This window comes from Sorex araneus, chromosome 2 (genome assembly GCF_027595985.1).
Source record: "Sorex araneus isolate mSorAra2 chromosome 2, mSorAra2.pri, whole genome shotgun sequence".
Taxonomy (NCBI): domain Eukaryota; kingdom Metazoa; phylum Chordata; class Mammalia; order Eulipotyphla; family Soricidae; genus Sorex; species Sorex araneus.
This window is the reverse complement of record NC_073303.1, coordinates 333,500,367-333,524,081: the sequence shown is the minus strand read 5'-3', so window position 1 is coordinate 333,524,081 and position 23,715 is coordinate 333,500,367. Positions and strand designations below refer to the sequence as shown.

The window sequence follows — 23,715 nt, the reverse complement described above, 5'->3', positions numbered from 1 at the left end:
AAAGTGCTTTAGAATGCCGGGCAGAGTCACTGAAACATCCTTCCTCCTCTCCACCGGAGCTCAGGCAGGGTCCTCTGATCAAAGGGCAATATGAGGGTGGGGCAGAAATCTGTCCTGTGTTTCCATTCCCAGCTTATCTGCCCTCCACCCTCCCACAGACAACTGAAAATGGAGGCACTTCCTGTTGAAAGAATGTGTTATCAGCAACAGACCCAGCTTGGGCCCAGCACTAAAAGCAGGCCAGACTAGATGGGAGCGCCGCTGGTCTGGAAATCTCTCTCCTGAAGGAATAAATGACTTCAGGAACAATTCAGACTGCTGCAGTCTGGGACATGGAAAATCTCCACAGCTCTGAAGTGGTAGGCCCAGTTCATCTTGAGATGGCTGAAATTTTTTCCTGTGAGAATAAGCCTTCACTGGCTGTGGAGAAGTCTGAGTTCATTATTAAGTCATGGGTTCTCATCTGATGCCTCAGCGTCCCCAAACCCAGCCGCTTCATCAAGTTCTTTCTTTCCCTTTACTCCACATACCCTAGAATAGGTGGCCCAGAGACTGTTTCTGACATGGCCCTAAGCAGTTCTGGAAAGGTGAGAGATCAAAGCAAAGAAATCCCTTAAAGGTCTCAACTCAAGGGATATGCAGATTCTCTGGCTTGTGAGTTAAAAACGTGAATTTCACTTTTGAGGAAAAAAACATAACCAGGAGTCAACAGCAGAACTCTCTGATCAGAGTGCCATAATGCAATCTCATTCTGAAGTAGTAAAACCCAGAGATTTTGAGAGCTGAGTGTGGCTCTTCCTCAGAAGGAACATGCATCTCTGAGAATGAAATGACCTTCTTGAGCTCACATTCAGACCATCCACTTCCAGGGCCCTTGACCTGTCCCTTCCTCAGTGTCCAAGCATGTCGAGTTTTTTTCAAATTTTTTTTCTCGTGTAGGAAAAATAGGGATGTAGGTATGGACCTCAGCCATCCTTCACAGCCAAAGCTCTCCTTTGCTCTTTACAGATTCTCAGTTAAAATTCTGCAAATGTTGGGGGCTGGAGTAGTAGCATAGCGAGTAGGGCATTTGCCTTGCATGTGGCCGACCTGAGTTCTAATTCCTGGCATCCCATATGGTCCCCCAAGCACTGCCAGGAATAATTACTGAGTACAGAGCCAGGAGTAACCCCTATGCATCGCTGAGTGTGACCCAAAAAAGCAAAAAAAAAAAAAGACTCTACTGCAAATGTTTCCCAGTAGACTTCCTTAAAAGAAATTTTAAATCACGTATATGTTCCCAAAAAGGAGAAATGTTTGCAGATAGAGCTTCTTAGCTTCTATCCTACAAGACTCATTTAAGTGGACGTAACAGGATCAGACACAAAGGCTCAGTAAAAATTTAAGAGGTGACACAGGGGGCTAGAGCAATAGCACTGCGGGTAGGGTGTTTGCCTTGCATGCAACCAACCTGGGTTCAGATTCCCAGCATCCCATATGGTCCCCTGAGCACTGCCAGGACTAATTCCTGAGTGCAGAGCCAGGAGTAACCCCTGTGCATCACCAGGTGTGACCCAAAAAGCAAAAAAAAAAAAAAAAAGTGACACAGAAGCAGATACACAAATACAGGAGGCCAGCCTCCACCAGGACCTTTCCTCATTCACAGAAAAAACCTCTACATATAACTGCTCGAAAAAGCAAGCAATAAAGAGAATCCCCCCCCCCAAAAAAAAAAGAAATAAAAGAGAGAATTCCTCTCATCAGGAAGAATCATGGTCATTTTCTAATGATGACCTAACTCGGTTTATAGTAAAAGTTTAGCAACATTATGTTAACAAATTCCTTACTTGGACACTTGCAAGCTATCCCTGTCACCCTGCCAAGGCCCCCCAAATCCCACCTTGCCTTTTTTTGAAAGACTAAATTCATCTCCATGGATGCTGTCTTTTTTTAAAGGATGGAAGAATAATTCTTTTTTTTTTTTTTTGCCTTTTGGGTCACACCTGGTGATGCACAGGGGACCATATGGGATGCTGGGATTCGAACCCAGGTTGGCCGCATGCAAGGCAAACGCCCTACCCGCTGTGCTATCGCTCCAGCCCCAAGGAAGAATAATTCTTTACACAATCTATTCTAGGTAAAGAAGGAAATTGACCCATACATCCATACACACAATCCAACAGCAAGCATGTGGGATGGAAAAAGGCACAGTCAGAGTTCCCTCAAATTATCAGCAAAAACTTCTATCTTATGCAGGGGAAGGGCCTGACCCAAAACTTTAAATCATAAGTATGCAAAAGAGAAAGTTTATCTTCCAAAATGAGTGTTTCCACCGTAGACTTCAAATACAGTGATTCAAGGATTCAGAGGCAGGATTTAAAACTTGGTGAATTACAATTCTACCTTTTAGAAAATTGGATGAGCACAGTTACTCTGGTTTGCAGGGGGAAAGTTGGGGTGGAGATTTGGTTCACAGTCTCTGGTGTTCAAGATCTTCTGTGCTCAGGGAACCATTTAGTGCTGAGGATAGAACTAGGGTTTGGACATGGACAGTATCATGCAGAGTAAAATGAGTCAGAAGAGGAGGGACAGATATAGAATGACTGCATTTATTCGTAGTATTGAAAAAATATATAGTAGAAGAATAATATCCATGGCCAGGAAAAATAGGGATTAAGAGAACTGGTCAATGGTTGGAACTAAACACAAGTGTGTGGGGGGACTGACAGTAAGATAGAGAAGAAACTGCTATGACAATAATAGCTATACAAGATCTGAGGGTTTAAAGTAGCTAAGGGATATTCTTGATAACCTCTTAATATCAATATTGCAAACTACCATGCCCGAAAGGAGAGGGTATTAGAATGGATTGGATTACAGTCATACGGTAAGGGTCTACCGCTCAGTGATTCAATAAAAAAGTTTTAAAAAAAAAAACAAAAAAAAACTGTGTGCAAGGCTCACAAGGCTCACTCTTATCACCTGTACTGTCTCTCTAGCCAAGCATCTTAATATCAGCTTTTAAACTTAAAAGAAATGCTATGAGAGCCAGAGAGATAGTATAAGGGTTAAAGCACTTGACTTGCATGTAGTTTACCCTGGTTCATCTCCAGACACCACATGATGGTCTCCTAAGGACAAAGGACAATTGTCCAAACCCTTGCCAAAAAACAGTATGAAGCAAGCAGGATTTATAAGATAGCATTAGGATCTACATGGAAGATCACATGGAATGAAACATTGTTATCTGAAAACGAAGTATTTAAAGTATGGTTGCTTTAACACAATAGCTCTCTATCACACAATTTCCAACACAAAATTTATTTCTAATTAAAAAGACCTCGCTATTGGGAGAGAGAAAAATGCATATCACTATTATCTTCCAAGATTTGTTGCTACTCTCAGGCTTCAAGAACATCACCCCTTTATGCTACACAATGCTCCTAAGAACCAGAAGGTAACAATTACTTTTCCCCTTCAGGTGAAGAATGAAAGAGGTGTTGCAAATCCTAAGCACAGAGTTATAAGACCACCTAATTCTGTTTCTTCCAGTTGTTGATCCAGAAACCCCCAGAAAAAACTTCTCTATTCAGGCTTCACCATGAGCCAAGTGACTGAACTTAAGGAAAAGCGCAAGGGCTTTGCATGCAGTAGGCACAAGTTCAATCCCTGTAACCACATGGAACTCCAGCACTCAGCCAGAGTAACCCTAGAACTATTGGGTGTAGCCCAAAAAACAAAAAACAAAAGTTTTGCCAGATAACAACTACCAATATGGCCATACACCAAGTAAATCATTTACATGTCCTTAGACAGACTTGGAATTGTTTACTCATAACAAAAAAATGAGATCAATAACACTTTCTGTTGCTGTTATTTTTCAAAATCTTTCCTAAAATCAAAATCAATCAAATAGTCACTTTGTAGCTAGTTTCAGATTCTAACTATTAGGCCTGATGTGGTAGCTGAATTGACTTATCTCATATGCCAACACCTGTCTTTGATGATGCTTTTTAGAATTATTAAAATTTCAGAGGAAGTTAACAGATCGAAACAAGAACAGAGCTAACAGATTATATTTAATTCATATCCATTAGATCTTCATATTGCTAGTAACTCTTTTGGCAGACACCCATGAAATGCATAATAAATTACTTTTGTTCCAGTAAAAGAATTCATTTTCTTCAAAGATTCATTTAGCAATAACATTTCAGAGCATTCTAAGCCAGACTTTTTTTTTTTATTTTGGCCATGTTTTCCAGTAACATTATTTCATGTTGTGACAATGTTGTGTATTCTTATGAGGCAAATGGAAAAAAACTAAAGAACTTGTATTCAGGAAAAAATAAAAGTTAATTTCTGAAATAAAGTCTTCTAACCTTAGACCATATGAAAAGGTGAAAGACCATTTTGCTATTCAGTCTTTATTGAGTAGTCTTGTCAGATTGTAATAATGAGTCACTCATTAAATAAACCACAGTTCTGTGATAAACTGGGTGGACACTATTTAAAGAACAATGCAGCTTTACTGTTTACTAAATATGAACACAAAGATATTGAGTATTAGTTTGAGTCAAGGCATTTCTAATTTACTTATCCTTTTACACACACATACAGAGAGAGAGAGAGAGAGAGAGAGAGAAACTAAAGAAAAGGAAAGGCCTTGAACATAGGCAAACTCCACAGGCTCAAATGATCCCTGCCAGGGTGACGTGTGACTCTTCATGAAGAAGGCCAATGTGGTCAGACAGGAACGTGAGTTATTAGAAGGGGCTGTGAAAGAAGAAAGGAGCCTGGCACACAGGGAGCATGAAGATAAAATGCCAACAAAATATTTATGCTCATGGCTTGTAGCAAGCGGCAAGTGGGATATTAATAACTGTGATGATTGGTCAACTCCCAGGAGTGGTAACAGCCCTGGCCGGGGAGGCAGGAGACATCGGTTCCAGTCCCGGCTTCAGCACGGGATTGTTTTGTGACCTTACAGAGTCGCTCTGATCCTGCTTTATAAATGAGGCAATAATAATACCTAACCGCAACCCTCACAGCCCCTTGTGGGAGATTAATGACTTTTTAACTCTTTCTTGCTTATTCATTTGGAAAAGAGCATCTTTAGACTATAAATTCCCTTGAGGGAAATTGGATACTTGCTTGATATGAAATTCTCTTTTAATGATTTAAAAGTTAATTCAAGGTAATTTAAACATTCTGAAGTTTCCACTAACATGGCTATGTATGACTTTAAAAATCAAAACATTTGAAGAATTCTAGTCCTTCAAGCTTACACTTAATATTTTAAGACCTATTTTAAATAATCACGTTTCTCATTATTTAATCACCAATTACTTTTTCTATTACCCAAAAAGGCTTACCACTACTATAATACATTTTATTAGTAAGTGTAACATTAACAGGAAAATATGAACAATGTGTCTTATATTTATGAGCAAATCACTTCTCTGCTAATGGGCTGATACTAGATGTTGAAACTACTCATCAAGATTTATCAAATTTCTGGGGCTGGAGCAATAGCACAGCGGGTAGGGCGTTTGCCTTGCACGTGGTCGACTCGGGTTCGATTCCCAGCATCCCATATAGTCCCCTGAGCACCACCAGGAGTAATTCCTGAGTGCAGAGCCAGGAGTAACCCCTGTGCATCGCCGGGTGTGATCCAAAAAGAAAAAAAAAAAAAAGATTTATCAAATTTCTTTAAGGAAATGTTTCTTTGTGAAGACTCCTTTCTCCATCACAAGTGACCACATACATGGGACTGTAGCCACAGATACAAGCCATACCTCTTAACCTGATACAAAACCTTGGGCCTGTTGTTTACATTTTATGTCTCACTCCTCCAAAAGGAAAATAGAAATAATGTCCCCACATGTTAAGTCATGATTAGGAATTAAAAAAGAAAATATACGGGGCTGGAGCGATAGCACAGCGGGTAGGGCGTTTGCCTTGCATGCGGCTGACCCAGGTTCGAATCCCAGCATCCCATATGGTCCCCCTGAGCACCACCAGGAGTAATTCCTGAGTGTAGAACCAGGAGTAACCCCTGTGCATCGCCGGGTGTGACCCCCCCCCAAAAAAAGAAAATATACATAAAATACCTGGCATATAAAAAGCCAGTTTCCTGTCTCCCTGTGTTTACTAGCCATGCATAAGAAAGTATGGGGAAGGGAGATGAATGTTAGAAAAGAACATGTATGATGACAAAATACAAAAAAAATTCCACTGATGCTAGGTTCTCGATCATCTTCTGGAGGACTCAAGTCAGGAATTAGTCATTTTTTGCCTAAGCTCCAACAGCCTCTTCAATCAGATTGTCTTTATCGTCAAACTCCTCCACATAAAAGCAAGAATTGCCCCTGAGCACTGCTGAATATGGTCCACCCCACACACACACCCTCCTAAATATTAATGTCATCACTAAATTAAATTTCTTATCTTTAAGAAAATTAAGAGGAAACACTGCATTCGCATATATGAATTTCATAGGCTAGTCCTGTATTTTAGATTTAAGTATAGACAAAAATAAATGTATACAGAAAAAAATGTAAGAGCATAAAATATTTTTTACTCAGTCAATAAATGAAATATAAGATTAAAATACTCTCACCACTGTCAATATAATATGCCAAAATTTAGAGTCTATTGATAAACTAAGCACACATTTTCCTATGAATACATATGCATAAGAAAGCAAGAATAAGACTATTTGGGAGGGTGGGATTTAAATTCAAAACCACAAAAATTTATCAACAACCCATCAAAAATTTCTTTGAAACTTTTTCAAAGAAATTTTCAAAATTTCTTTGAAAACACTTCTTTAATTCCAAAGGATAAAAACAGGGGCTATTTCACTACTGCCATGGATGGTCACACTAGTTAGTCTTCCTGGCATTCCTACCAGAAACAAAGTGTCCCTCTCCACCTTCTATGTCACACATACTGCACGTACACAGCCAACAACAAAGAGAAACTGAATCATAATATAAGTCACCCCTTGATGATGTCTCTCTTATTCCCAGAGGTTGGGTCAAATAAAAAAAATTAGGAAGAACTTCACATTAAAACATGCAAAGAGATCAGAGACATTATGCTTTAGATCAGCACAAAATTAAAAATTTTTTTATGGTACTTTGACACTCGTCCTGGAAGAATGTTGATGGCCAATACCCTGTGCCCCAGAAATCCTGCTGGGGAAGGAACCCAGGAGGTCTGGGCACTAGAGTGGACAGGAAGGAAGCCCACCCACCTGCCAAATTCCTGCCAGGCCATCTCAGGAGCTAGGCCCTGATAGGGACCTGGAACCACCCCGTAAACTGCTCAGGGCTGGACAGAAAGCCTGCTAGGAAGGCACCCTGGAAATGTCCTTCAGCTGATGTCTCAGGGGAGAATCAAATGACAGCCCCTGCAACAACTTTCTGCTTCTCACTGTACCTCAGAATCATTAAACCAACTCGGACAGGCAGTTCCAGAGCCACTGACATTTTTACACAGCAGAATGTGTGGCACCGAGTTTCTGCTGTCGCTGGGAGTAGGAACATTATTGTCGGCCCTAGTAAACGAGGACCGAGGTTCCCAGCTTTTATGACCTTCCATCCCCCTTTTCAGGGGAACATTTTAAACAGAGCTCCCCTGCAAAGCTACCTTTAAGGAAGCAAGCAAAAAAAAAACCCCATTGTGCTACTACCCAGCCACCTCTCCACCCCACCCCCAACACACTCACTTAGGGAAACACTGAACTAAGATTACCCTGCAATACTAACTTCCACTGGAGATCGATGACCAGGCCCATATCAACAACGGCAGCCTGAATGCTGGGCAGCCAGCGTCTTGTGAAACAAAGACCTCCTAAATACCCATAGGGTCTTGATACGTGGCTATAACACTTTCTTAACCTACAGCATTCCTCCGTCCCTCTCGGAGAGCCCGGCAAGCTACCGAGAGTATCCCACCGCACGGCAGAGCCTGGCAAGCTACCCATGATGTATTCGATATGCCAAAAACAGTAACAAGTCTCACAGTGGAGACGTTACTGGTGCCCACTTGAGCAAATCGATGAACAACAGGACAACAGTGACAGTGACAGTGACAGCACTTCCCCAAATCCACTAAGTAGTCCTAAACTCAACTACTCTCCAGCATCAAGCACACGCCAGAACCTACTAAGTTAACAGGGAACTAAGTTAACAAGGAACTTTCACAAACACTCCCAAGAACAGCTCACAGAAAATGTCTCCAGCCAAGCTCTTCCTAGCAGCCCAGCTGCCACAGTGGAACAGAGCGATGGTTCTGGGATCAGTTCTTCCTTGCATGCTGCCAACCGGGTTTGATCCCCAACACCACACCCCACCCCCACCCATAGCACCGCCAGTGAGTGATCCCTGAGGACAGAACCATGAGTAAGCCTGAGCACCACTGGGTGTGGTCCCAAAACAAAAAAAGAAGTAAAACTCTTTTTTCTTTTTTAAAAGAGAAAGTCTCATCCAAGGCCTAAGGGAACGAGGACATATAGTGGCTCTCCCTAATACTGAAAGAGTCCCAGAGGCATGGGATTGAAACAGCCTCATCTGGAAAGAACTAGGAATATCCCTGATGAGCTGAACAGCAGAGGTAACCCCTGGGAAGGTGGGAACAGGGGCGTGTTCACACATGGAGGGAAGCAAGCAAGTCTCTCCCAGGTGGAAAGCTCACCCTGAAGCAGCCAAATTGTGGAACAACTCACCTACACTCTCAAATCCCCGTTTCAGATGCCCTGGCCTCTCACAAGAGAACAATACTTTTGAAGGGCTCCTGGGCCTCAGCTATCACAGGAGTCAAAGGACTCCAGCGTCCTTCCTCAGGACAAGGTCAGCTACCTCCTTACTATACCACTCCTCCCCTCCAGGGCAACCTCAGGACTTGCAAATAGCCCAACTTTGACATTTTACATTACAAAAACCCAAGGCACAAAACAGACTCCACCTTCCAAGGATCACAGTCCCCAAGGCCCTGTCATAAATGCTTCTAAGAACTGAAGATATAATAAACATTTTTAAATAATGTGGCTATTCTAATTTCCCCATAAATTACCAGATTACATCCCTAAAGTTCTGAGAAGACACTAAAAATCACACTTAGATTTTGTTTTTTAAAAAGTACTTTACTTGTTAGTATATTTGACTTTTTTTTTTTTTTTGGTAACATAGGCTAAAAGGCATTTTCCCTGTGAACTTTTTGCTTTGTGAGAGAAAACACCACCAAAGAATTTGTCTGAGGACAGAAAGAAATATCAAATATAATTTTAAGCACCAGTTAAAAAATTTTTTGAAAGCTCAATTTTTGTTTGTTTAAGCCATTAAAAATAGGACTTGAGAAAGCAGCTCGGATGTCCTGGGACTCCTACAGGCAGGAGTTTCCAGCTCACCTGATCCTGGCACCTGTTTACAAAGTCACATTTCTAAGCCCCACCCCCAAGGACTCAGACTCAGAAAATCCAGGGTGGGGTCCAGGAATTTGCAGAATTTTAAAGTACCCCAAACAGGGCAAAACTAAATGCAGAAATTTTTTTTTTGCCTTTTTTGTTTCTTCGAACCACACCTATAAGTGCTCAGGGCTTACTCCTGGCTCTGCACTCAGGAATGCTGAGGGATCATCTGGGGTGATGAGGGAGTCAAACCCAGCTAGGACTTTTGCAAGGCAAGTACTCTACCCTTGTCAGCCCCTCGAAAACAGTTAGTAAGGAAAACATGTACTTTAATGCTGGTGCTTCTTCCCTAAAACAGCCACAGCATGACCAAAACGTGACCAAAACGTCACCCTGCTCCTATCTAGGCTGATGATAAAGTTCCCTTGGACCCTCAATCCTCACTCCCTATCTACCATAACTAGGTCCTAGCTTCTTAAGTTGGGGGCCACAAAAAAAATCTCAAAAATGTTTTAAAATTAACTGTTTATCAGTTATGTATCTAATATACCCAGGATATGTGAAATTTTCAGGCAATAAGGGGTGGAAGTGAAAAAAGAACAATCCCTGGTGTAGATTGAGGCCTACTCATTTTTCAGAGAACATTCCAGGTAAAATTTAAATCACAGTTTTACAGAAACTAGTTCTTAGATTATCAAAAATACCATTCCATGACCTCAGATGAGAGGCAGGAATGACTCCAAACCACACTGTTCACAGAAATAAGCCTGAAATAAACAATAGAAGGACATTTGAGGAAGCAGGGAATCCTAGCAAGATAGCTGGGTGAAGATTGGTGATAGAACAGCACAGATTATGCTGTGATGAGCTATGATTGGAGTAGGTAGGTAGAAGAGAGGAGAGAAGGGAAGGAGAAGAAAGGGCAGAAGAGAGGAAGGGGAAAGGAGAAGTTGCTATAAGTAATTTAAATGCCCTGGGTACCAGTGTAGTGAAGCCAGTGAACTGGCAGTTTTTCTGATCTACATTCTTTTTTGCAAATACACATATACCAATTTAGATACAAACCTGGAAACAATTTAAAACATCTAAAACTAAACTTTTTTGCCTTGTCTTGGTTTAATTTCACCATTAAAAATGACTTGAATTGCGGGCTGGAGCAATAGCACAGTGGGTAGGGCATTTGCCTTGCACGCGGCCGACCCGGGTTCAATTCCCAGCATCCCATATGGTCCTCTGAGCACCACCAGGGTGATTCATGAATGCAGAGCCAGGAGTAATCCCGGTGCATTGTCATGTGTGAAAGAAAAAAGAAAAAAAAAAAGACTTGAATCTTGGCACGCACACACACACACACACACACACACACACACACACACACACACTAAAAAAAAAAATGACATGAAGCTTGACCTGGAAAGGTAATATAAAGGGATGGAGGCTCAGGTTTAATTCTGGCACCTCCTGGAGGAACCTCCAGCAATGAACTGGGCATAATACCTCATTCCCAACACTGCTGGCTGTGCCTCTAACCCCCAAATAAGTCCTAATTAAGGTTTGTAACATAGTTAAGTTTGTTATTTTGTTGACATTTAAATGTCATTTCCTCTAAAAAGCTATCCCTTAACTAAACTCAACAGTAGGTTTAGATTATTGTACTGCCAGATAAGATAAAATTTGAGATAATAGAGCAACCCAGTAGCACAGTAAAAGTATAGAGTGTTTTAACACTTACCCCTGAGGCTGTAGGTTGTGTTGTAGGGGAAGTATTTTTGCTGCAATCATCAGAGTTAGAAGAGGTGGAAGTTGGAGTCATAGGAACGGAATTATTGCTATTACCTGCAACAATCAAAATTAACCTCATAAATATACACTCCACTGCTATGGTTGATAAGAACCTTACAATCAAATACATTTCAATATTATTTACCAGAGCAAGTCTTTGACTTATTTATGTTCTTAGGTTTTCGTTTCCTGGTTTGAATTCCCTCTTTTTTCATTGCAAGTGGTCTAGGCACCTACAAAAAAAAATTTCATAAGCTGTGAGTTTATTAAATACGCTGAAAAAAATACAAACTTTGAAGCCTCAGTAATGGTATCAAAAGCTCTTATTTAAAAATACCGTGAACTTGACACATACTTTTTTTTTTTTTAACAGAGAGATCATATGCTCTCATCCTCTGACATGTACCTGTCTTAATTTGGGATGCCAAGTGGACCTCAGGGGTCACTGCCTGTGGTTCTCAGCCTAGGTGTAGGGCCCCAGGATGTAGTGCTGCTCAGGCACTGTGGTACCATGGCCTATCTGGGCACCAAAGTGGTGCTTAGTTGCCCCAAGTCCACACAATGGATGTTTAGGGAAACAAGGGGTCCAGGAGTGAAGCAGGGCCAGCGGCAAGCTAAGAATATGCCTAACCCCCTGTCTGTACGATCTCTGGTTCCTTTAAGCACAGTTTTTTAAAAAAGATTATTACTATGTTATTCACTCTAAAATGCATTTCTCACATTTTAATTAAATTTAAAAATTTTACCATTGGCTGAACAGTATATCTAGGAGGGCCACATTTCATATATCTAAAAACTTGCAATGGGGTGAGAGGGAACATGGGGATACTATAGGAAGGAAGTCGACACTGGTGGTGGGATTGGTTTTGAAACACTGTATTTGTGAAACTCAACTAAGAATAACTGTGTAAATCACAGTGCTTTAAATAAAAAGTAAAAATACAACTAAGTGTTGGTCCAGGACCTGGTTCTAACAACTAATGCATGCAAGAGACTTGATAAATTCCATCCCAGCACTGCTTAGTCACCCAAGAACCAACAGGATCAAGTCCAGAACACTGAGCCTGAAGTAGTCCATAAGCATTGCAAAGTGTACCCCCAAAATATATAAAAAATAAAAATAAAAACAAATAGAAATGGGCTGTCTTAAAATAGATGTCTGAACATTTATGACACTGGCAGCATTTTGCTTGCTTCTTTCTAGTAGGAAGATATCTATATTATCATTAATGGCGACCTAGCTTCACGAATTGCAGACGCACCCCATGGAGCTTCATGTAGAGTCCACAAGCATTACACACGGGTTCACCCTCAGCGTTCCTGCGCCACAAGGTGGTGGTTGTGGTGTGACAGTTGGCACAGGACAATCCAAGCCTCCGGGAGGAAGGCTAGAAATGAAGCACAGAAACAAATTGTTTTATGTTTATGAACATGAGTAAGTTATGTCCCTGACACCAACAAGCATCTACCTAGTTAAAAAGAAAAGTTCCCTAACGGAAAAAAATTGAAGTGCAAACTCCTAGAGTTTCACATGGTATGCTCAAGCTCCTAAATGTGTGTTTATCTGCTCAGTAAATTACTCTAGATTATAAAATAATTGGGCAGCAGTCATAATGATGGCCTTTAACTCCACTCAGGTGGTCAGACCTGAGATTCGTAGGAGCAATCGGCTTGCCAACGGGCAGTAAGGGACTCTGAGCAGTCTCCACCTCACTCAAAACTGGATAAACTCCCAGCTCTTTGTAGAAAAAAACTAAAAACTTGAGAGGGCCTATAACAAAATTAGAACTTGGAAAATGTATCAAATTTTCACAAAGAATTATTTTAATAATTTTGTAAGTAACATTATCATCTGCTACCTGAATATTTGCATTATCCATTTTACAAACGATACACAATTTCTTTCGATGCTCTGTACTCAGGAACCACCCCTGGCAGTGCTCAGGGGACCCATATAGGATGCTGGGAATCGAACCCGGGTTGGCTGTGTGCAAGGCAAATGCCTAATCACTGTACTATCACTCCAGCCCCAGAAAATGCCTTTTGTATGGCACTAACACTCTGATTCCCGATTCCCATTTCCATGTTCTCTTTATGCTTGAATAGAATTTTTTTTGTAGGTGCTGGGAATTGAGCCATATCCCTGGGTCCTGTAACATCCTTAAAAGATCATTTATTTTTTCTCTGTGTATCGTGAATTTTTAAAAAATAAATTCCCTCCCAGAACAACAAATATAAATTTCTTTTTAAATTACCTAAATAAGCAATACTTAAAAAAAGTTATAAGGGGAATCCAGGGACGAAAGCAAGATGAAAGTTCCAGAATCTGGGAAGTTAGTTGTGCCAATTAATTTAAGTAAAGAAGTTGTAAAGAATGAATAACAAAAAATAAGCTGAACTTATCTTAAACAGCAGAGAGAATTACGCATTTTTAAAAATCAAACTGCTGGCAAATTCAAAAGATAACTAATTTTGCATTAACATTTCACATCCTGTTGTATTACTTTGGCATTTGTTTTTTACAGACAAGTAATAAAAACCAAGAGGCACTGGCACACCTTTTAGCATGACAATGACAATACTTCTAAGAAGTCAGTGCTAAGAATCAATTGACTTTGGGTTGAAACGGTATTTCTGGCTAACAATGTTATTAGGGAAATGATGGCTACTGCTAAAATGAAAACAAGATCCTGAATTTCTTTTCATTTTATGGTTATAAAATAATCTAGAACACTTCTTTCTCTTCATAACTGTGAAATCAGTAAACATGGGGCAGGAAGGTTGGTTTTATAAACAGGTCATTTATGACAGTTTCCACTGGAATTTGGAGCCAATGCGAAGCAAACTCGTTATCAGAATTTACCATTATAACAAAGAGCTTTATGACTGCCAACTGCAGATCATAAGTGAAGTCAGTGCCCATAAACATGTGAAATGAAGGTGAATAGGTTATAAAAGTTCCTTGTAACAAGTGATCTCAGTTATATTCATCACTGACAAGGAATTCAAGTTACACCATAAATCTCTTATTTTGCAGAGTATTACAACTTCACATTCTCAGTGATTGGTTCTGCACTGCTGGCTAAACAAACTTGGGTTCAATACTCTGAGAACTAAGCTAAATCCATCAAAACCATAAATAAGAAGCCCATAAGGTTGAACTAATTGATAGACACACCCTTCAATTGATATCATTTATAACCCATTTACAAAGCATATATTGGTTGACCTTGGTTACTGCCAAGACACCTGCCAGAAGGAAATCTAGTTGATTCAGCAATGTTAAAAATTGGTGGTACCCCCACCCCCTCCCCACCCTGCCTTGCTTTTTTTTTCCCCTGTTAAGTGCACAAAAACATGGCTTTATCTAAATGTGGGTAATTGTAGATCAAATTTATAATGGCAACTGAAACCAAAAAGGCTACTATTCTATCAGTTTTTCCCTCAATCGAGAAAATATTACATTTCCAAATTCAGCTCATTTTAAGTTCAATGTGCCATTCAAAAAAAAAAAGTTTTATTACTGTTCATATATTGGATAATACATGAAAACAAGGAACTGCCTTGGAATACTTTCTTGACATTGCCTTTTCTATTAATTTGATCCATCTAAGAAAAATGAAAACATAGGGATGTGAGACCCACCCACAGGTCTCACATCGCTCTAAGTTAAGGATGTCCTACCCTTTGAAGAAAACTTTAAACTGCAGGAGGTTGTAACAAGTTTATGCTCATTAAATTAACCCCGGCCATTTTATTTTAAATGCATTAAAAACAAAACAACCATAAAACTAATTGCTTCTCTTTAAGGTGTCAGACTTACATTGTGATGCAATTTCATTCTAATCTATTTAACACAAACAATGTGTGTAGCATTTGTTCCTGCTAATTAGAGTCTAACAATTAAATAAATTACTTAGATACTTAAGATGTCTGGCATCTAACTATATAATATTTTATTCTAAAAGGTATTAGAGTACGGGTGCTTGGCTAAACAAATGTTAGCCTTACAATGAACGTTGGTGATTAATCTCCAATCCACTGCAATGAATAGCCTCTCCTAAAATACACATAACAATTACAAGGAGGCTAATGCCTTAAGAAAATCAGAATTCCTGTACTTTAAAACATAATGTGGGGATTGGTGAAATCCTCCACTTGAGAACACACGCTGTATTCTCACCCCCACCCCCACCCACAGGTCTCACATCGCTCTCTGAACCGTGAGATTTCAAAATAACAAAGGTTAGAGTAAACAAATTCTAGAAGACTCAAGGGCAACCCAAGAGGTATGGAATCCGGGGCTAACCCCGTCTGGGAGAGGAAGCAGAAGCACCCACAGCCAGAAGGGACAGAATAAAAGGAGCCCAGAGTATTAATGTGGGAAGCAAAAAGATCATTGGGGAGTTAGCTGTCCTCCTGACTTGGGAGGAAGAAGCATGGTTTATCGAGGATTAAAATCCAAGCCAGGCCAAGGTCACACAAACAAACAAACAAACAACAAACTCATCTCATTTCTCCACTTGATTAGCTAGACCGTTTTCCTCCCTGAGTTTACCATCATTCCTAATTTTCCGGCATCCTTCCAAAGCTATTTCAGTGCTCTGACAAGGACATCTAGAGATAAGTATAGATTCTTTGAAAGGACAGTGGCACTGTACACCTTCCTGTTTTTCTGGACGGACGTCATTCCCTATATATAAATAAACACGGAGACAGGCTGCCTGGGTTCCCCGGACTGCAAGTTTCGGGATGACTTGCACTTGGGCGCCCGCGGGGACTCGGTGGCGTGGTCGGATGGCCCCGGGAACATAGGCGTGAACGCCCAGCGCTGAGCCCGTGCGCCCTGGTCTCTGCTCAGCCAGGGGCAGCGCGGAGGGTGGGCCCGGAGCGTCAGACTCACCACGCGCTTCTGCGGCTTTATGAGGGGCCTGCTAAGGCCATTCATCTTGCTGTAGAGACCGCAGGCGTTGCACAGGTAGTGGCCGGTGCCGTCCCGCCGCCACAGCGGCGTCTGGATGGAGCCACAGTTCACGCACTCGCGACTCTCGGGCAGGTCCTCCAGCAGATCTAGGACAAGAGAGCGATGAGAGGCTAGAAGCGACCGCGCCGCGCGCGCCCCTCCCCGCAGCCACCCGGAAAGCCACCCCAGGACCCCAGGACCGCGGTTCCCGGCTTCCCCGCATGCGTCCTCCGGGACGCATCTCGCCCTTGAGCCGCCAAGCCAAAATAAAGTTATTAACGTCACTAAAGATCTGCAAACCAATACTTCTGCGTACCTGCGTACCCATCCTATCCCCTAAAATAAACCCCAATGAAGTCGGAGACGGAGCTCGAAGTAGAGCCCAAATTATGCGCCTTCTGCTTACTAGGACCTCCGAGTTGAGATGAGAAGAGCTTTGGGGAGGTCGGTGTGCTTCCCAACTCCTCCTTTCCGGCTGTTCCCAAGCTTTTCAAAACTGAAATCCATCATAATCACAGGATGCCACATGCCAAAACCCAGCAAGCTCTACAATATTAACGCTGATCACTCTGACACCCACCCCGCCAACCTCCAGCCGCAAATATCCTGGGACACGTGTAGCTGCCTCCCTGACACTGATTTCAAGTATCTTTTTAAAAGTATTTCCTTTATCTGACACTCATTCTTTCCCCCAATAAAAATCACAAATTAAAATAATAAAGTTGTCCTTGGGAACGCATGTCAATTAATTAAAAAGTAACTCAGTTCTCTCAAGATAAAAAGACACCAAGGAGCACAGAGATAAATGCTAAGTCTTATTTCCATCTCAAAACAACCAAAACTGACTTCCTACTGATTTCTGATGTGGGCCTGTTTCTATCTGTAAAATTTCCACAAACAAGATTTTTTTTAAAGACAACTCTACTTCTAAATAAAAACCATTTCCCATTTTCTATCAAAATTTCAATTTATGCAATCTATTTAAATAACTTATATGACATTTGCTGTGTAGTTCACAACCTAAACTGAGAATATTTTTTAAAACTCAAGAGTAACTGATTGTAATTTCCAATGCTTCTACTTAAGTTGGTTAAGTGTGCATGAGTAATATTTGTGTTTATTTTCTTATGCTTTTTTTTTTTTTTTGCCGAGCCAGGGCTAGAACCCAGTCTTCCACATATTCTCTACCACCAGAGACCCATCCCCATCTCCAAACAGGAACGGTTTAAATTAGACTTCAAAAATAATTAACTGGTTGAAATTATTTGTACTATAGAGGATTTAAATATTCCAGTTTGATGTTCTGAAATTAAGTACAAAATCCCTACATTTCTGATTTTCTTTTTTGTTTGGTTTTGTTTTGGGGCCACACCCAGCGATGCCTAGGGGTTACTCCTGACTCTGCACTCAGGAATTACTCCTGTGGTGCTCAGGGGCCCATATAAGATGCCGGGGATCAATCCAAAGTATGCCGCAGCGTGCAAGGCAAATGCTCCTACCATTGTACAATTTCTCCAGCCCCCTGAGAATCATTTTTATTTCTTGCCATTTCCTAGCCACATAGAGATTCAGTCTACCATTAACTGTTGTCAAGATATTTAAATGTGAAGTAGATCTCCAAGACTCCATTTCATTAATACTATTTATCATAGAAAACAATTCTCCTTCCTCATCAGAAATTACTGTAAAAGAAATTAGCATCCAACACAACTAAAATTCAAAGTTGTCACAAGTATACAATGACTTCCAACACATCACAAAGATTTATTCTTCTCTGCGCAAAAAGCCACTATTGACTACGGACATCAGTAAATGCTCAGGACTTCAAGGACGCTGAAGTTAAACAAGGTATTTGTCTTTGCTGTTGACTTTAAAATGTTACCTATCAGAGCCCCTCTCAAAGGAGGAGTGGGGCATTCCCTGGTGGACCCAGCCCTGGGACTGGCCGTCCCCTTGGCCAGAAACAATAAAGACTTCCAGGAGAAAACATTGCTCTCTCCAGGGAGTCAAGCTGAAAACCTCCAAAATGAAACTCGCAGTCATATTCTGGATGAGGAAAAAAGTGTTAGAAGTCCCTTACCAGGCAGCTATAATCCTAAAATTGCCAAAAACTAAGAGTCTTGTTTTAAAAATATATTACAGTGTCGGGTTGATAGTTCATTCACCATTTAAAAACCCTTGCTCATGACCATTTTCTTTTCCTCACATGACTAGGAAGAAAGGCTAGGCAGGCCCATGTCTCAGGATCCAGAAAATGAACACAGTTCAGCAGTTTAAACTGGTGAGAGCTTAGGGACTGAAAGGCTACGAGAATCTGGGGCTCACCTCCACCGAAACCGGGGGAGGTTCGTGAAAAGGGATTCCTAGCTATCCGTACACCAAAGTGCAACACTTAGATTTGCTCAGATTAACTAAAGAAAGCCACGAAACAAAATGATTCCAAATAAAAAAAATCAAGTGTAAACACTGGGCATCTAGCTCAGAATCCTGACAGGGGCTGGGTTGTAGGTCGAGGTCTCTAGCTTGAGAGCACCAGTGAAAACTAAGAAACCTCAGGTTGTTTGCCTCCCCCAATCCAGACAGGCTTATTCTCTGTAACCTACCATTTTCTTCACAAATTTCCCAACTCCTTTGCATTAAAAACAAGACAAAACAAAATACAGCCTAAAAAGAGTTTTGTCACTGTCACTGTCACTTTGCATGTCCTACCCAAAGGTTAAAAAAAAAAAAAAACGAAAGGACAGGCTTTCAAATTGCAAATTAAACTTGTGACCTGCCTGCAATTTACTCAATTAACTGCACTCCCGGCATCTGCAAGGACTTTCCTTACAAAACCTGTTGCTTTAAAAACATTTCAAGATTCCAGTTCTGTTTTAGCCACTACTTCTGGGTTTTTAAAAAAATTATTATTTTGATTTGGTTTTTGGACCACCCCAACGGTAGTGCTCAGGACTTATTCCTGGTTCTGTGCTCAGGATTACTCCAGGTCATGCTGGAGATGGAACCAACATCAGTCTCATTCCAAGCAAAAGCCTTCTCTCCTGTACCATCTCTCCTGGCCTTAGGTACTACTTTCTTCTCTTAGTCAAATGGCTATCTAATCAAACTGTGTCCCCAATAGGCAGAGCTGCAGTCCTGGTCCCACCGCTATCAAACTCTCTCTCTCTCTCTCTCTCTCTCTCTCTCTCTCTCTCTCTCTCTCTCACACACACACACACACACACACACACACACACACACACACACACACACACACACACACACACCTTTCAGAGTCCCTATGGAATTCCTGATTGCCAAAAGCCTCACACCACAACCAGGATCCACTTCCGTCCATCCCCAGGCTTTGAAGATTCCCAGTCTCTCAGCTCCCAGAAGACAAACCAGTCCCTAAGCATCTGGAAAAATGACCAGCTGCACAGCACAGGGCAAGCAATGCCTACTTCCCAGTCTGCAAGCACAGAGAGGAGAAATGGTCACAGGCACTCATACTCAGAGGCCAAATTCACAGAGAACAGGAGGGAATTTTAAGACTAAGATGTTAGATGCAGTGGAGGATAAGGACTACCTCCAGCACATCCTCTATTTAGGCACATGGTTGGAAATGCCTTGCTTTATCCTGACCTATAAGGGTCCCTAAGACACTGACCCTCAATGCAGGGTCATTAAAATCCCAGACCTCAGAGCAGGATCTTCAATGAGGATAATGTAAAGAATTCGCCTGCTCCTTTGTTGCTTAAGACTCCCTCAAGCAGCCAGCACACAGAATTTGAAAATGTGCTTCACCTTAGGAGTCTGTCAGGTTAAAGAAAAAGAGAAGGCTGGAAGAAGCTCTGTGCGTGGGCAGACTCGCAGTTCCCTGCTCCAGGGGGACAAAACACTTTCCAAAATGGAGTATTTTCCAGGTATGCTGGCGCTTGTATTTTCCCAGTTCACCTCAAAGCGCCCTGTGCCCTGACTCTAGAAATAAAGTACGAATAAAACTGGAAACTGAAAACACCAAGTATGGGGTCCCAGGATACTTGAGTGCTGTAGGATCCAATCTACAGCAGGCAAGGGCGAAAGCCCAATCCCCTCCACCGAACCGCAGCTGCCTAGGGTTAGGCAGGGCCACCAGCGTCCCGTCTGGGGTCACAACACCCGATCCAGGGGTTCCCGCCTTTCCTCTCCTCCCGCAGGGGAGTGGTAAGTGCCAACCAGACCCCTAGGCCCTTCTCCACTGTGCCAACCAGACCCCTAGGCCCTTCTCCAACGTTCTCCTGGAAAACCGCGCACGACTAACTCCTGACGCCTTTGACGAACTAACGGTGGCTGAGACTGCGCGTGTATTTGAGGAGAGGGTGAACCAAGTGCCCGACATGCTCCGCAACTTGCACACTCACCCACGCTCAGTACCCATTTAGGGCCTGCGCCAGAGCCCGGGCCCTGTCACTTCCCACCCGGGCACCTCTCCTGGGCCAAGCCTCCTTTCACTCTGCGTCCCGTCGCAGGCGTAGCACCCCACCCACACTCCCCAAGGCTGATCGCCCTGCTTCGCAAACGTCCCGGGGCAAGGGCGGTGGCGGCAGTCCTCAAGGTAGCCAGAAGAGCGGCGAGCTAGCCCGCCCGCCGCGCCCCACCCGGCGGCAGCCCTTACCTGCGCTGGGGCCCCGCGGCACGGGGAGTGGGGCTCCGGCGCGACTCTGGAGGCTGTGCAGCACCGGGGGCTCGAAGGGGCCGGCGGGCCAGGCGGGCGCCAGCGGCGGCCCCACGTAGGGCGCGTAGGGGCTGGGGTGGTGGTGGTGGTGGTGGTGGTACGTCCCGTTGAGCGGCCGCGCCGTCGACAGCGAGCTGTACTGGTGCTCGCGGCCGCCCATGGTGGCCAGGCCGCCGCCCGCGCCGCCGCTCACCCCGGCCGCGGCCCCGCCGCCCGCCGCCGCGTAGCCCGCCGCCTCCCGCGCCGCACCGTTGGCCATGGGCGGGCTGGGCGAGTAGGGGAAGCGCGCCGAGACGTGCGCGGCGGCCGAGCCCGCGCCCCCCGGCCCCGCCGCGCCGCCGCCCGCCGCGCCGCCGCCGCCGCCGCCGTACGGGGGGCTGTCGGCCGCCGCCTGCGGCCAGCCGGGGTGCGCGGCCGCGCCGCCCGCGTGGTTGGCGGCGCCGCTGCCCGCGCCCTGCAGGTAGGGCAGGCCCGACAGCATGGAGCTCACGCGCGTCGTGGGCACGTAGACGGGCGAGCTGGCCGCGGCGGCGGCGGCGGCGGCGGCGGCCGCCGAGTGCACGAAGCCCCCGGGCGCGCCGTCGTAGGCGGTCGGGCCCTGGCTGGAGAGCGCGGCGAGGGTCTGGTACATCTCTTCGGGCTGCTCGGGCGCGAACGGGCTCAGCTTGGCGCTGCGGCTCGACCACAGCAGCTTGCTGGCGGTCGCGGCCTGGTCGAGGTCAGTGAAGAGCAGCAAGTCCTCCCAGCTCGACAGAGCGCTCCCGGGGCCCGCGACCCCGGGCGCAGAGGGTCCGTGCGGAGCCCCAAAGGGATGTGAGGCGTAGGGGCCGAGCAGCAGCGAGCGGGCCGGGGGTCCCGCCGCGGCCTCCGTGTCGAGCTTCGGCGTCCTGCAGGGTCCGGCGCCGCCTGGGCCGCGCTCCCCGCCCCGGGAGCAGCAGGACGACGACGACGACGAGATGGGGGACGGAGGCGTGGATGGGTCCCGCTCAGGAAAGGCGCTGGAGTCGCCGACGTCCGTGCCCGCGGCCCCGAAGCGCTTCGACAGGCACCAGCCGCCGTCAGTCAAGGCCATCCACGGTCCGGCGCCGCTCGCAGCTGACTTCTAGTTCCTGGGGTGGGGAGATGCGGTCAGGAGAAACACAAAAGGGTTACCACATGCGCACACTGGACGCATCTCACTCCCACTCCCCTTTCCTAGCAGACGCGACTCCTGGAAGATCCCGCTTCAGTCCTGGGCACGGGGGCTAGATACGGGGGGGTGGAGGGTGACCCAACCCACGTAGCTGCTCCTGGGTCCCCACCCCCAAGAACCTGGCTCCCCGCCCTCCGCTTCCAGCCGCTCCGCGGGGTCCCCATGCCCTCCCCGCCCACCCGCCCTGCAGCATCCTTTCTCGGCGCACGAGCCCGATTCCGAGGTGACCGTGAGGCGGGCCGAGGTTTTCCTTCCGCCTCACAGCACGGTTCCCCCCCCCCCCCCACTCCCTCCAGCCCGGGCGATGACCCACAGAAGAACTTTGCAATTAGCTGAGCGCCTCTGCGGCGCCTCATCTCGCCTCCCCGCGGGTCCCCCCAGCGGCCCAGAGGCTTCGATGGGTGGTGCGTTCGCGAGAACCAGGGGCGCCAGGAAAGGCAACCTGTCCCCCGAAAACGAAACCGCCGCGTTCTCGCAGACTGGCTTATCCCGGAGCTTCCCGTACTTGCGCTGACGAAACGCAACACGAGTCCCAGGGACGCGCAACTCAGCCCGGGAAAGGTGGGGCGCCTAGACCGCGGGCTCGGACCTTCCGGGCAGGGCCGGCCGCCCGCGCCCACCCGCGTCCCCGCGCACCTTAGGCGCCGCTCGCCTCTGCAACCACCAGCGCGTGGGCCCACCCCAAGCCCTGGAAAGGCCAGATCGTTCCGGAATCGGACGTCGCGGGGTGGAGCGGAGCACAGGGGAAAGGAGGGGGGGATCACAAAGGGGAGGGGAGGGGGACGTGAGACCGCCCCGGAGCCGAGGCCACCCCAAATGGGAAGGCAGGAGGAATGACAGGGAGACTCAGAGGGGGTGGGGAAGGGAGGCGAATGCTGCCGGGGCTGGCCTCTTCCAGGCTGCCTTTCCAAATCGTTTCGGCTCATAGGAGATAACCATACTAAAATTAATGCCCACACACAGACCCGAGCTAGATAGCGAGAAATCAAGTCTCTTTGCCCGCCTGACTCCCGCCCCTTTGCGCCGAGATAACCCGGAGATAAGGCTGAGCGCAGATAAGCGCTTCGGGGAGAGGAAAGATACCAGAAGTTGGTCCGCAGCGTCCCGGGAACCTGGGAACCGCTACTACAGCCGGCCCGGAGAGGAGAAAGCAGTCCGGCTCGGAGCCGATCGCGGCCCGGCCGGAGCTGGCGAGACAAGGCCACGGGGCGCGCCACTGGTTGCGGGGTGGAAGGGAAGAAAGTAAAGGAGCCCGAGCAAGGGAAGGAAGCAGGCGAACCTCGGGTGGGCGCAGCGCATGGAGAACGGCCGCGGCGGCGGGTGCTGCTGCGGGACGCGAGGAGAGGCCGAGGGCGCCGGCGAGCGAGCGCGAGTCCGGGGTCGGCGCGGCGCGGCTGGTGAATAAAAAGGAGAGAGGAGGCGCCTCTTACTGCTCCGCCGGAAAACTGCAGCCTGCGCTCCTGATTGGACTCACCGAGCCCTAAACAAACAGCGCTCGCCGAAGGGTGCCAGGCTGTGGGTCGGAACTGCGCTCTGCGAGCAGCTGGGCGCTAGAGGTGAAGAGGAGGAGGAGGGAGCGAGGGGAGGAGAGAAAAGAGGGTGGGGAGGGGATGGCGGGCGGGGTGGGGGAGGGGAGCGCGCCGCCCCGGCAGACAATGAGCGCCAGGCAGCCCGCGGGTGTGGGCCGAGCC

At 45.7% G+C, this 23,715-nt stretch overlaps 1 protein-coding gene across 1 annotated transcript in view; it reads right to left on the bottom strand.

The window, feature by feature from the left end:
• Positions 1–23,370, bottom strand: part of GATA6 (GATA binding protein 6) — a 30,554-nt gene extending 7,184 nt beyond the window's left edge. Inside the window, exons 1-6 of the mRNA XM_055128412.1 lie at positions 23,304–23,370; positions 20,773–21,941; positions 16,077–16,243; positions 12,436–12,561; positions 11,319–11,406; positions 11,124–11,227 (exon numbers count right to left, since the gene is read on the bottom strand). Of these exons, the coding sequence (XP_054984387.1) occupies positions 11,124–11,227; positions 11,319–11,406; positions 12,436–12,561; positions 16,077–16,243; positions 20,773–21,904 (1,617 nt within the window). The 5' untranslated portion in view covers positions 21,905–21,941; positions 23,304–23,370. The remainder of the gene's footprint in view (positions 1–11,123; positions 11,228–11,318; positions 11,407–12,435; positions 12,562–16,076; positions 16,244–20,772; positions 21,942–23,303) is intronic.
• Positions 23,371–23,715: the final 345 nt, after the last annotated feature.